This window comes from Rosa rugosa, chromosome 6 (genome assembly GCF_958449725.1).
Source record: "Rosa rugosa chromosome 6, drRosRugo1.1, whole genome shotgun sequence".
NCBI classification, from domain to species: domain Eukaryota; kingdom Viridiplantae; phylum Streptophyta; class Magnoliopsida; order Rosales; family Rosaceae; genus Rosa; species Rosa rugosa.
In genome coordinates, this window is record NC_084825.1 from 41,510,849 (window position 1) to 41,524,946 (window position 14,098).

Here is a 14,098-nt window from a genome sequence, read left to right on the forward strand (position 1 = left end):
ATTATTAACATGAACAGTTCAATTTAAACAGATTTGATTTGTCTATTAATTTGGTTTATCACAAAAAATATGAATTCATTGGCTTAGTAACATTTGGTCTAGTGGCATAAGTCTTTCTTTCGTAAGTGGGAAATCATGAGTTTGACTCACATGAAACCTACTTCTAACACTTACGAAGATCGTGAGTTAAATCTTCTTCTAATTAAACAACATGATTTAGGATCTTAAGAGCATCTCCAACAGAGTAGCTAAATTTAATTTTTAGCTATATTTAACTATTTTTGAAGCAAAATTCAACTCCAACAGACTAGCTATAGCTTAGCTATATTTAACTTTAGCTAAATTGGCTAGCTATATTTAGCTAGAGAATCCTACATAGCTAAAGCAAAAGTTATATTTCTCTCTCCTCTTTTGTCCACATGTCAGTTTACGATTCGATGAAACATAATATATCACTTACAAATAGCTATCATTGATGGAGCAACATTGTTAAATCAATAGCTATATTTCACAAGTTTAGCTAAATTTAACTAACAAATAAATTCTACTGTTGTAGATGCTCTAAGTTTGAAAACAAAAAATGGAGCTGTAACTTCTTCAGTACACCGTAGTTGGAGCCTGTACTGAGGCTCCGAAAACAGACAACTTAATTTTGTCATCGATCACTTGGTAAGGGGCATATTTGTAGTTGGGGCAGGCCTCCCACTAATGACCAAAATCATAACAATGACCACACCTCTTGAGGACAGCACGTCGTCCTCAGAACAGCATGCAAGTCCCAACTTACCACAACCCTTGCAAACTAGGTCATAGAGAGGGCCAACTTGTTCGCCTGGTGGAACATTTTCTAGCCATGGACATTGTGAGTTAAAGTGATCAAGGTTACCACAAATGGGACAACCTTCTCCTCCAGCTCCACCATCTCTATCTTCTCTGTTTTCTTCCTTTTTAGAGTCTTTCACATACACGTAATATTCAACTAATTCCATCAGGAAACGAAATGGGTCCTTAATCCATAAGAACAAAAGTCCCCTAAACTTTCTCCAAAAGTTAACCCATAGGGACGTAATTAAAAAAAGTTCGCCCTGTAAGACTGGAATAACTAGTTGACTACACGTGTGACAGAACAATCGAAAGTCGACTATTTTCTGGCGAGTCTAGTACCACTTCCCATATGAAATTAGTTCCCCAACAAAAAATATGAACAAAATCAAGCCTACTATCATGTAACAAGTGTATACTACTGGGGGATATGATCTAAGGCTTAATGGGGATTCCTTCCAGACAATGAACGAACTCTTCCAATCGCTGATGGTTGTTCCAGTTTGTTTCTGTTTCATACTCTCTTCTTTATCATTGCTTGGAGGCGCCATAGGCTTCTCGGGCAACTTGCTTTCGTTCTGCAAAATGAAATCAAAGTTTGTTGAAATAGCTTGCTCAAAGCTTCAAAAGAAATTACTTCTTTGAGCTGCAGTTCTAATTTTCTCACCTTGACTTTCTGTGGATTATGTCCTTGTTTTATACTTGATGCATCTGATTGTGCAGTTGCAAGCCTCATCCTTCTCTGAGTTATGTAGTCATCTGGTTGATGAGGAAATGCTGCCGGTCCTGATTGTTTTTCTGCTCTTTCAGTTATAAATATGCCACCTTTCCTGCGCCCGCTTTCATTTAAAGAACTTTTATCAGTGACCAAGGTCCTCAAAAGCATATCATTGCCAAAGTCAGCCTGCAGCTCTTTCCGAGGTAAGTTAGCTGCAACGTTGACAGGGGAAGCATTCTTCTGCGAGAACTTAAGAAGCATAACATTTGTATCTCGTATGGGCAGGCTTGAAGCAACAGGTGAACTCATGCTCTGAAGAAATGTGTTAAAACATGAATAAGTTTCCAAAGCCTCGAAAATGTGAAGCAAAGCCTGAGTGGTTATAGCACAAGTTATAAACACAACTCAAAATATGACTTTACCACAAGTTTCAGCTTCTTTAGGAGAATATCACTTGAGAGTTAAGAGAATGCAATATTGTGGGTGAGAAAGAGAATGCAATATTGTGGGTGAGAAACACATTATTAAGTGTAATAATGTGAGTGACGAGCACATTATAAAGAGTCCTGATATCCTCCTATAGATAAAAATACTGAAGTCCATTAGGCAGTCCAACTGAACTGCTTCTTCAATAGCCAATGGAAAGTACTTCTTTACCTGTTGATGTATACCCTCATCATACACCTTAAGCACCGACTTTGGCTCGCTTGAGTGGTTGAGCCGAGTAGTGCGTGATGTTTCTTCCAAGGAGTAATCACCATCGTCAACCAAATATGAGTTCACGTTGAATTCCTCATCTTCCGAATCATCATGTCGAAATGCAGATTGCAGCTCAAGGTGGTCATCACTAACGGCATTTGCATGCAGAAAATTGTCTCCCAGCATGGAGGAGAAATTATGTAATTGAGGTGACTCAAGAGAGGGAAAGAGTGTATCAAAAATTTCTTCAGGCCGCCGAGTATTTTCCTGCAATGTGATCTGCAAATCCTATAGAAGCAAGTGTTAGTTGCAGGTTTGTTCTTTGCACCATTAAATGAAGAAAGTCATTTAGGAAACCTTCAAATTAAGACTCATGCACAACACTCACCTCTGGAATACTTTGCCTACCAAAAACTTCCATGAGATTCTGAAAATCAGATGCGTTGTTAGTGCTAGGTTCACCTTCATCATAGGCTCCAATATTAGTACTCTCATCTTTTTTCTTCAAGCGACAGAGAACAAAGTCCCTCTACACAGTAAACAACATCAGGCTGTGTTAGTAAATAATCAAAACCGCAAAGAGTTTAGTTGCTGAACCAAAACCCATTGTCCCCAAAGGGGTTTCAATTTCAAGTCAGTTCTTGATTCTGAAACCAAAACCCCTTCAAGCCAACCAACTCAAGGAAAACAATGCTGCAAAAAATAGTATGACTAAATTTCCATATCTATAACACAAACTTAACATCATATAGCAAAGAGAACTTAAAACCCTTTTGGGTTTAGTTCCAGTGCTGAACTTAAAACCCATATAGAGTTTGCTCATTATTAAACAATCAAAGATTCAAAAACCCAAAAGGGTTTTAGTAGTTGAACATAAACCAAAACACATTATCTCCAAAGAAGTTCCATTTCGAGTCATTTCTTGAATCCGAAACCAAAACCCCTTAAAAACCAACCATCCTCAAAGAAATCTTATCAATTCCCTTAACTGTATCACTCAATTTCCACATAAACACAACATTGATATCACATTACAAAGAAAAGCAAATGTCACAGAGTGATCACCTGCCTAGCAGCATTAGGAAGCAGAGTTTCAGGTATGTAGTACTCATGAATCCCCCAACTGGTCCTCTGCTCATTCCGAGCTTTCCCAGTATAGAAAGTCATAATCCTCTTCTTCCCAATCACAGCCCTAGACTCCCTAGCTTTTATTTCAGGTTGTTTCGCAGTAATCTTCCAAAACCCTCTACGGGTGGTCCGGTTGGTCCGGCCCCCTTTCTTGCCGGACTTGTACTCCGGTCGACTAAAGTAGAACCACTCCTCATCATCCGGCCTCATCGGTGACAACTCTGACAAACCCAATTTACATAATTTCAGTCTCCACAGAATTAAACATATATTGAAGCTAAATGGGGTTCGGTTTCATTACCGGGCAAATCCCAAGGCTCGTAGTTGCAGATGTCTATTTCCGGGATGACGTCGTCGAAGTCGTGGCCTTGTATCTTCTTCTTGAGGAAGTAACCGACCAGCTCCTCCTCTGTTGGGTGGAATCGGTAACCCACCGGAAGCTCTCTGGGGTCGAATCGGTAACCCACCCGAAGTCTTGAGGATGACGCAGCCATCACCGGCTAGCTTTCATAAAAAAAAAAACAGAGAATGTTGAGCTTCTTAAATACTGTGGAAACTGTTACTCAGCTAGCTCAGTAGTCATGGATGATCAGAAGAATTGTGATGCTTGGTTTGGGTTTGAACTTTGAAGACGAAAACGTTAAATATTTGGTCCAAAGTCTTTGGCTTTACGCCTTACGTTGGATTATTTTACCTCGTAGTTTGGTGGGTCCCGCGCACCATAGCCTTAACGGTGTTGGGGTTTCCTGGAAGTGAGGATGTTCCCGCGTTCTTTGTTCCTTCTCAGAAGCTTAACTCTTCCACGAAAGCATTGCGTGGATTCATGCATTGGGCAAATGAATGAGTCTATTCCCATGTCAAATGTATGTAATTATTTCAGTACTTCCAAAACATTTCATTCTACTTTGAAATGAGACGGAAAAAGAGTGTCGTTTACTTGCATAAAATGGAGAGAGATGAGTAGGAACAAACTCTTAAAAAAGTATCCGAGTCGAATACATGTTATATACATCGTATGTAGGAATACGAGATAATTGATCTATTTTTATTAACTTTTTTATATTGGGTTCTGCTTGCATTTTGATTCGATTTGTGTTGGTAAAGATAGTGGAAGATACGTATGCAAAATCATTTATTTCATTCATATACTCATTTCAGGTCGGTAATCATATGTAGCAGTTGGATTACGTACAAAAATGAGTAGTTGACTTGACACGAAATATAAAGTTAAACTTTGACCCAAGCAGTGTCCCGGCAATTCTCTTCACCAACAAGTCTCCTCAAAACTCTCTTGTCTCTTAGCCTACACTTACAGAGCGAATGATTGTTTGCGAATGCTTGAAGTGAATCACTACCCTTGGTTGAGATCTAGATAGATGATCATCGGTAATGATTGTTGGATGAACCATCCATGGTGATTTTACTTGATCTCCACAGCAAGTGATTTAGTATTGGTATGTATTTTTCAATTTAGACCGTTCTGTGCATGGCAACAAAAAGAAGTAGACAGGCAGTAGTGCAGTGAGGTGAAAGGTCGTTATCTGTTCTTCTGTCCCCGGTAATAGTAGTTTAGAGTTTGTTCATGAGGAAGTTGCTTCAGTGATCTGTTCCATCAATCAATAATCTACTTGTAAATAACAACCATCAAATCAAAAACTGGATATTTAGGAAGAAAAATGCTTTAATAGGGGTCCTTCAAAATCCAGTTGTTTCTACTCCTTGCCTAAATAAAACTGGCCAAGGCTAGCGAGAAACAGTACATTGGAATGAAGACTCGTACAGAAAGAAAATTCTCTACCGACTCTTTTTTTCTTCTTTTTTCATGGAAACACTTTAATCATGAGCCCGAAAGGGATTGGTCTCTGTCGGCTATACAAGGTTCCTACAGATTTACAAATCCCTTTCTGTTCCACCAATCCACAAGTCTCTTGAGAATGATTTATGACTGAGAACAACACCACATGTTTTCTGGTGAAAGTACAACAGTCAGTCTAGCATGATCCGAAAGTGTATAACTTTCAGGCCATATTCCCCTCTCCGCCTCACTTGGGTAAAGAACTGCATTCTTAACCTTGAATCCAAGGGCTTCCTTGGTGCCTTCCTCAGACTCCTCTCTACTCCCAGTGAGGCTTTCCTTTTGGTCTGACCCTGTACAACTCCAGATCATATTCTGCAATGCCAATGACTATTACATCAGGACAAAGCTTATGCAAGATAAAAGCTGAAACCATAGGAAATCAAAATCCCAGAAGTTATGGATGATAACGTTACCTTGAATTCTTCATAATCAAGGACACCATTTGCATCTGTGTCTGCTTGGATCCAGAGATCCCTCGTCTCCTGGAAACCCAGTCCAGATGGATGACCAATTAAATTAACCTGAAAATTCTTATATAAGCAAGTCTTATCTTTCTACTTGAACTTCATTATAGTGACAGTGAATAGAGCAAACCTGATGGAGTGCTTCACAGAAAGCAGAGGAAGTAATAAAATCACCATGGTTGTCGCCCTTCAAAAAGGCAAATGCATCATTTTCAGCCATCGAAGCTTTTCGAAGCTGGTGCTGAAAAAAAAAAATAGATAAATCAGCATAAGATGCGGAAAGATCAGAAGGGCTGATAATCTATACATTTCATCAAAGCTTGCTTGCATTTTAAGATCAGATGCATCATCCTGGAACAGTTTTAACAGATTATGAGCACTATAAATCTGCCAGAATGCAACATTCTGGAAGTATTTTGAACAGAGCATGTGCACTATATGTCTGGCTGGTTTGCCTGTTTATTTTATTTTTCAATTAAATCAACTTGCATGAAATCAGTTCTCATCTTATGCACCAAGGAATTATACAGTAGATGGGGGAAAAAAAAGATGAATGGTACAATATTACACTAGAGACTTGGGTGAACGAAATGCTTACCCTTAATATTCCAAAAACAGCTTCACACCAACTGGTCTTTAATGGTTTACGGGACTTGTTTGGATTACAAAGCCAAATGAAGTCGACTCCACAGATGTTTCCCCTATGGTTGCGGTGGCTAACCCACTGTAGAAAATAAAGAAGAAATCTGCAATGAGTATAAATGATATGCACTATGCAGATATAACCAAGTAATTCAATGAGTTCAAAATTGATATCCAGAAAAACCAACCTTGTGGGCATCATTGTCAGTATATTGATGAGCAGTGTCATATGTTGATTCAAACCCCTGTGATCTAAGAAACTTGTACACATGACCACGCTTGCTTCCATTCCAGTCACTGCAGAAAAGAATACATGAATACATAAATGAGAATGAACATTCGATTCTCTGGTTCAACAGAGGCTATACAACTAGAGATGACCTCTCAATCTTACAATTCTTTTGTATGTGAAGGTGAGAATTTGATTCCAGGTCTTTGGTGCAACACCAAGAGGTATATCCTTTAAACTAGCACCTTCAAAAGGATATGCATTTTAAAGGTTTGATTCAATATGTTGAATGCAAGAGTCCCACATCAGAAAAGTGGCAACAATGTACAAGTTTTCATCAGTGAGACCTTTTAAGATAACACACCCTCACCTGGTGGATGTACATAAATTGATTTTGGGACAGTAAAATAAAGCAGACTATTGGTTCCAATTACTTCTTGGGCATGCAAAATTCCCACATCGGAAAAGAGACAATTATCTACAATAGTGGGTGGTTCACTAGTAGTACCTCTCACCAGGTTAAAGTTATTACATGGAAGAGCTTTGTAACGGAACATTAATTGAGAAAGACAAGCGAAACTCACCCACAAAGTATGATGGGCATATGGTTTAGCTTGTTTTCGTTTTGATAAGCCTCCACAAATTGCAAAATTTTGTAAACCTATTCAAAGAAAGGATAGGACACTGAGGTAAGCCTACAGCAGCAATGAACCATGATATGCATAAAACTTGACATGATAAAGGATATATTTTTAATACCTGATCCAATCTTACAATACAAAGACTGGAGTCATGAGGAAATAACAAGTGAGTGTTCACAATAAGAATTTCTTGTTGAAGGTTGCCTCTCTGGATTTGTGAGAATGGAGCAGTTAACTGAACATGTAATAGCTGAGCAACACGGTCTCCTAAATCATTAAAGTGCAACTCTCGATAGTTTAAAACTCTAAAGCAATCACTTCGAACGGCAGTCAGCAGACCTGTATGGAGCACATAAAACAAGTCAACCCCATACAGCATGCAGCAGTACTAACGGAGTTACAGGAGCTCACTTCAGTCATCAGTTCATGACAAGAATCATAGAAATAAATGAATTATATGTAACTGCATAAAACATGAATCCATCGACTTAAACTACATGTGTCAACAATTATGTACATGTTTGGTCAGAACTTCCCGTTACTTATACAGCTAAACTAAAGTTGAAAAAGCAATAAGATTATAAGTTTACCAAATTTAACAGCAAAAGGAATGATGCCAAACAAGTCCAATGTGTCTAAAGTTTGAACCGAGAGGGAAGGGACCGATTAAAGGTAACATACCATCTCCACGGTTGTTAGTTCGGGCAAGCTTGAAGGTACTATAGCCAGCATCACCAAGCCTCTTCAGGTACATATTCACAAATTCTTCATTTCCAACCCAGAACTCCTAATTTTACAAAAAAGGGTCTATTCAGCACATATAGTTGGACAGAAACTGAAAAGTTCACTTTGTTCAGTTTAGACAGAAATTCAGCACAAAAGAGCAGAAGGGTACACAAAGATCACCTGGAGACATATAATAGTAGACGATTCATACAGTAACCAATCCAAAATCTTCTGATTCCTAGTCACCCAGAATGAGCTGAATTGACTCTCACGAAGCAATTGATTCTGTTCCATACCACAAGAACAATGAAAAACTTCAGAACACAATCAAAAACAATAAGCAACTCAACAGATTCATAAGCAAAATGGGAGAGATTGGGGACCTGTTGGTCGAGTCGTTTGTAGATTGGAGCCAGAATATTAAAAGTAGTACAAGAAATCAAGCCAGGCCCTGCCCTTGTCTCTGGCTTTGGCTCCTCCACTGATACAAAGCTTCTTGAAAGGCTCTCATGGACATTAGGATTGGAGTCTTTGTCTCTCATACTACGGTTTGCCACCTGTGTTTCAAATACCCAATAACTCAAAAATGAGCTCCAAGATTCCAAACCCAACAAAACAGAACCAAATCTATGTACAGAAACAAAGAGATTGACATTATTCACATACCATGTTAAAACTCCTTGCAACTGTTCTTAATGATGATAAAGTCGCTAAATTTGCTGAGAAAAAATGAGAGAAAGTGCGACGGGTTTTGGAAAAAGTTGCAATCTTTGCTAAGGATGTAGTTGTGGGTGTGGAGGTTTAAAAGCAATGCTTGGATTTCATCACTTACATGTAGTTTGTTTATAGAGAAGGGATTAGAACAATAAGGTTGAGACTTTTTGTCGTGCAGGGTAAGGATAGAAATGAATCTAGTCTTTGTAGTGGTGGTAGGGTCCAAAGGCGAAGCTTCTATGCTTCTATCATCACTCGATGAGAATATGAGAAGGGGTTTGTAAGGTACAGCTAGGATTTACGCTGTAATTGCCATCTTCAATCTTCATTGTTTATATAATGACTAGTATCTAGTTCTTAAACCCTAACTATGATCAAAAGCAAGGTCGTGAACCTCGCCGACTCTGTTAATATTGATTTACTCGTTGCACGAGTTGTGGAGGTAGTTCGTATGACGAATAATTTAATTTTTTTTTTCTTTTTATAACGTATATTAACTCTGAGATCTTATTGATACCTAAACCATTATAATCTAAAATATAAAATAATTATTGAGTAACTAAGAAAAGAAATAAAATGATACGTTGTTGTTTAGTTTGATCGTATTGCAATATATGATTGCCATTTAAATTTCATGATGTTGATTACTTATACTAGGATTTTGCATGATTGCTTCCTACTCCAACTAAAAGGAGCTTTACATAATAAAGTAAATTGTCGACGAGGTTATCTTCGCAGCAATTATATATAAAAGATTCCTTTCCTACTTGTTTTTACTTGTTCGTCACCGAAAGCTATATGAATTGAGTAACATTGCACATCAAAAGTTATCGAAAAGATTTTTTCTGATTCTAATGTGCCAAATGGTAACACGACTAGCTAATAAACTTGAGTAGCAAGAATACCTTGGCAAGTTGGCATTAAGAAAAATAAAATCTAAAGTAGGATCTTAGATTACCTAAATGAAAACCATGTGTAGTTAGGTCAAGAGCATATCATGATTCTTGCCCAAAGTATGTAAGTTTTTTGTTTTTTAAATAGCAATAAGTAATCCACCCCATATGGGTTGAGAAGCCTTTATTGATGAAGTAGAGTCGAAGAATTTTTAATCTTTTGCTCCAAACAAGTTCAGTACGAGAAATAATTAGATTGAAGACCGAAAATAAATACATAAGGGACGATCCGCTCCAATAACTGCTGGCCGGCTCCAGCGAGGCTCGGCACTCGCATTATCGCATGAGTCATGACCATAACCACTGATGGACACCGATAGCATCAGGAAAAAACACCAGCATCACCAATTATCATAAAAACTTACATGTTTTTAAGTGTGTCTTAAGTAGTAGTCTTGTTTTCGGCAAGTGTCTATCTTGAAACATAACCATGCATCCTATGTGTAGTTTGAGAGTTTGAAAACGGACAGATTCTATCACATGATTGACATCCTATAGCCAAGAAGCATGTCACATGACATTGGAGATCAAACGCGCAAACTTAATCGGAAAAAAACTAAGCAAAGAGACCACCGTGTACGTCGGTGCACCAAATTTTCTTCTTTGCCAAATGCGAAGTTAATTTGGTTAAACCCTTATATATGGCAATTCCGGAGGCCTCCTTTTTTGCATCACATAGCAGTATACCACAAATGCAAAGAATTATATTCTTAGTTCATTTCGTAGTGCAGAAGTTGGAGCATTCTGTATATGTATTATTCATAAAGAATGTGAAGTCTTTGGACTGGTGCGTAACAACTTATAAAGCAATGACTTCTTTATTGATCGTCAACCCTATATTTTACATGATATTGGTGCATGATTTGTCAAAATGTTAGTATATTTAGAAATTTTGGAGTGATTGCTTACATATTTCGATAGAAGTTTATAATGATCGAATTGTACGAATATATCCAGATGTCGGTACTGGTAAAGTAATATGTACACTCAATAATTCTGCTTGTAGCTAAACAATTTGATGGACTGATTGAACATTCTAAATAATGCTCGGGAGATCAATTACTTTTCCAACTTATAGGATCTATGTGCAAATATCGAGTATAAAAAAATATCAAGATCCAAGAAAACATTGATTATAATGGACATTATCAAGAAAACATTAGATATTGATGAAAATTATACAAAAATTAAGTTTGGAGAAAACATGTAGATTCAACTAAAACAAAATTCTGAAAAAAAAAAATCTAATATTCAATATCAGTAAACGATGAAAAATATAAATATCAATAATTTAAATCTTATCTCTGAGTGCCCGCATGGTGAATCTTTAAAGACATCCACATACTTATTCCTCCAAATTTGAATGTAAGACCATATTACAAAAGATAGTAGCATCTAGATAGTGTTGATTATGGCTACAAGTGGGAAAGTTTTTATGCTAGTCAATTCGATCCATATGTCTGTGTGTATCCATCTGCCACCATTATGCTTTGTATTAATGTATATGCTTTATGTTTGTCTAGTCCGCTACGTATTTAAAGCGTATGGATCCACCTGTTTTCTTTTCTTGGAGCATTTGTATTAATTTTTAGGTATGATTCTCTTGGAGGATCGACCTCAATTTAATTTTGATTAGGTACATTTAGGATTAAGCTTCATATGCACTGCACCTGAAATTATAACAGTGCATATTTAATGAAATATAGAAGATCTGAAGATGCATGCAACTCAAATAACTTAACGAATCGCACATAATGGGTTTTTGGTTTTGGATTTAAGATTTGGCCATCTTAAAGTGCAACCGGTCGGAGATCATGAGAGTGTAAATACGATTGTACAAGAACTACTCACTAAAAGTCAATCACCTAGCTTATATATGTTGTAAGGGTTTTCTTTTGATGTGGGACTTCTATTTTCTACACTCGTGCTTTGCATCGAGCTACATGACCCCAATGATACTGACTACATGTTGTGTTAAGCGTCAGCATTATGTCTAAATATGTCCTATGAACATACTTTGCAATTGCATTTTTCTCATTTTGCACACAGATAATTAAATTAAGAAAAAGGGTTGTATATATGTTAAAACGTTTGGAGTATCAACAATAGTCAACACACAGAATTGTTCCCATCTAATTCTAACAATATCGTAGGCGCTCTAGTTTACACTGCAATGGCATGTGTGTACAGAAACTTAGTAATATTCATCATGCAGAGCCAATTTTTTCTTTTGTCATAAATATTTCATTGCTGTTACTTTAAAAGTGAACAGCAACTTAATCTTGTAGGGGGCCGAGGACTTGGTTTTGTGCAAGTTAAAGAAAAAGCCAGATGATGGGAAGGTTGATAACATTTCAACCACTTCTCATAAAGGTGAAATAAATACCAAGTCCAAAACTGCAGCAGAGTTTGATATGGATCATTCCACTGGTGGAATTATAAGCATGATCAAAACTAGGGCTGGGTTCGGATCGGTCCGGTCCGAAAAAGTTGGAAACCGAGTTCGAAACCGACACCATCGGTTCGGTCCGGATTGGTGTTTTTTACATGTCAAAACCGATTAGAAACCGATCCGAACACAATCGGTCCGGTCTGTCGGTTTTTCGGGCCAAGAAACCTGTTTTCCCAGATTTCAGTTTTTACTGCTGTTTAGGACCTTAGGTAACCTGCTATATAAATTTTAAGCAATTCCACATGACAATGATGACATGAAGCCTCAGTACATAAACAAAAATGACTAATTCAAAAGAGAAGTTGCCGGAGCTGCACAAAACAAGTGAAAACAGAAAATCTGCAAAACTATGCAAAGTTGCAAACTGCAGAATTGCAGAATGCAGATTCACAGACTACAAAGTAGTGCAAACTGCAAACTGAAGCAAAAGCACATGAGCACATCCTTGCAAACTGAAGCTATCCAAAATTCCAAATAACAAAGTACAAACTACAAAGTGCAAACTGAAGCAAAAATGCCAAAAACACATCCTTGCAAAATGAAGCAATCCAAAATCCAAATAACAAACTGTCCAAACTGAAGCAAAGCAGCAACTAGCAAGTGAGCAAACTTGAATCGGAATTTGAATTGGGTTCAGAGTGGCTTTGAGATTGGGATTCAGATTGGGTTTGTGGTGTGTTTCCAGTGGAGGAATCCATGGGTGATTCCGTGATTGATCGAGACACAGAGTGATCAACACAGAGTCGACTCAGTCGAGAGTGAAGAAGGACAGAAGAAATGAAGAAATTGGAATGGGGTTTTCTCGAACTGAAGAGGACGGCTTGGAATGGGGTTTTCAGGTTCAGGTCGAAGACTAAATGAAATTGGGTGATTGCCTGCAAGAGGGTCTACGCTATGCTCTTAGGCTTGTCTGAGAACCAATAAAAATTAGACACGTGCACACGTACATATTCTCGGTCCGGATCGGTCCTAATCGGGTCGGAGAATATAGAAACCGAGACCGATCCGAAAGAGGGGTTAATCGGTTCGGTTTAGCCCGAACCGGAAAATTTAGTATTGAAAACCGACCCGAATGGTCGGTTTCGGTCCGGATCAAGCCGGTTTCTCGGACTCTCGGGTGAAAACGCCCACCCCTAATCAAAACTTTCCCTATTTCGAAGAAGAGGAATGCTAGCTACCTTCCTTTTCTACCTTTCCCTTTCAACATTCCCCACTCAATAAATGACATGTGGATTCCACTACCCCTTTAAATTTAATATTTATTACATTAAATAGCTAATTCTATTTTTTCCATGTCTGCCCTTCTAATAAATGTCTCACATTTTTTTTTCTTTCTATATTTTACTTTGACTTTGTAGGATGTTTAATTTATTTTGCATTTCTTTTCTTTTTTTAAATAATTTGGCTTTTTCTAATTGTTATTTTGAGAATCTGGGTTGTGGTTTTTTTCTTTCTGGGTTCATCTAAGTCAAACTTCCCCACACCTATCGTCCCTTTCTCTCAAATCTTTCTTTATTTCTTTATATTTCTCTAGCATCCATTTTGAAATCCATTCCCCTTTTTTAATCTTCGTCCAATCAAATCTTTCTTTATCTCTTTTTTATTTCTCTAGCATCCACTCTGAAATCCATTCCCATTTTTTAATCTTCGTTCAATTTCATTTCCTTGGTGGGGAAATATCTTTTGCAAACTATGGGCTGAATGTAAAATATGAACAAGATCGACAACAAATTGTTTTTAAAAAATTGAAAAGAAAAAAGAACTAAACTAAACTCAAAAAAGAATAGAAGGATCAAGCAAAAGTGCAAAATCAAACCAGATAAATATTTCAACAAAAGACAAATTAAAAACCTGATTATGAAATGGAGATCTAAAAACGAAATTGATAGGAAACTAAAGAAAATTAAGAGAGAGAGAGAGAGAGAGAGAACAAAACAATTTGGGGCGCAATTTGGGAGTTTATATATATATATATATATATATATATATATATATATATATATATATATATATATATATATATATATATATATATATATATATACAGATCCT

At 37.3% G+C, this 14,098-nt stretch overlaps 2 protein-coding genes across 4 annotated transcripts; both read right to left on the minus strand.

The window, feature by feature from the left end:
- Positions 1-992: 992 nt before the first annotated feature.
- On the minus strand, positions 993-4,012 carry LOC133714622 (NAC domain-containing protein 96-like). Of its 2 annotated transcripts, none has more exons than XM_062140782.1 (6): positions 3,669-4,012; positions 3,305-3,588; positions 2,628-2,768; positions 2,198-2,518; positions 1,490-1,852; positions 993-1,400 (listed from the first exon to the last, which is right to left on the minus strand). In XM_062140782.1, the coding sequence occupies exons 1-6, from the start codon at positions 3,859-3,861 to the stop codon at positions 1,158-1,160; spliced, it is 1,545 nt and encodes a 514-aa protein (XP_061996766.1). In that variant the 5' UTR covers positions 3,862-4,012; the 3' UTR covers positions 993-1,157. The 2 variants fall into 2 exon arrangements, with proteins under 2 accessions (XP_061996766.1, XP_061996765.1); XM_062140781.1 differs by having other exon boundaries at positions 2,198-2,527.
- Positions 4,013-5,030: 1,018 nt separating this feature from the next.
- LOC133717269 (uncharacterized calcium-binding protein At1g02270-like) lies at positions 5,031-8,858 on the minus strand. Of its 2 annotated transcripts, none has more exons than XM_062143950.1 (11): positions 8,594-8,858; positions 8,311-8,484; positions 8,108-8,212; positions 7,883-7,988; positions 7,320-7,540; positions 7,145-7,221; positions 6,520-6,628; positions 6,288-6,413; positions 5,820-5,930; positions 5,639-5,707; positions 5,031-5,537 (listed from the first exon to the last, which is right to left on the minus strand). In XM_062143950.1, the coding sequence occupies exons 1-11, from the start codon at positions 8,594-8,596 to the stop codon at positions 5,307-5,309; spliced, it is 1,332 nt and encodes a 443-aa protein (XP_061999934.1). In that variant the 5' UTR covers positions 8,597-8,858; the 3' UTR covers positions 5,031-5,306. The 2 variants fall into 2 exon arrangements, with proteins under 2 accessions (XP_061999934.1, XP_061999933.1); XM_062143949.1 differs by having other exon boundaries at positions 5,639-5,746; positions 8,594-8,852.
- Between the last annotated feature and the right edge of the window lie 5,240 nt (positions 8,859-14,098).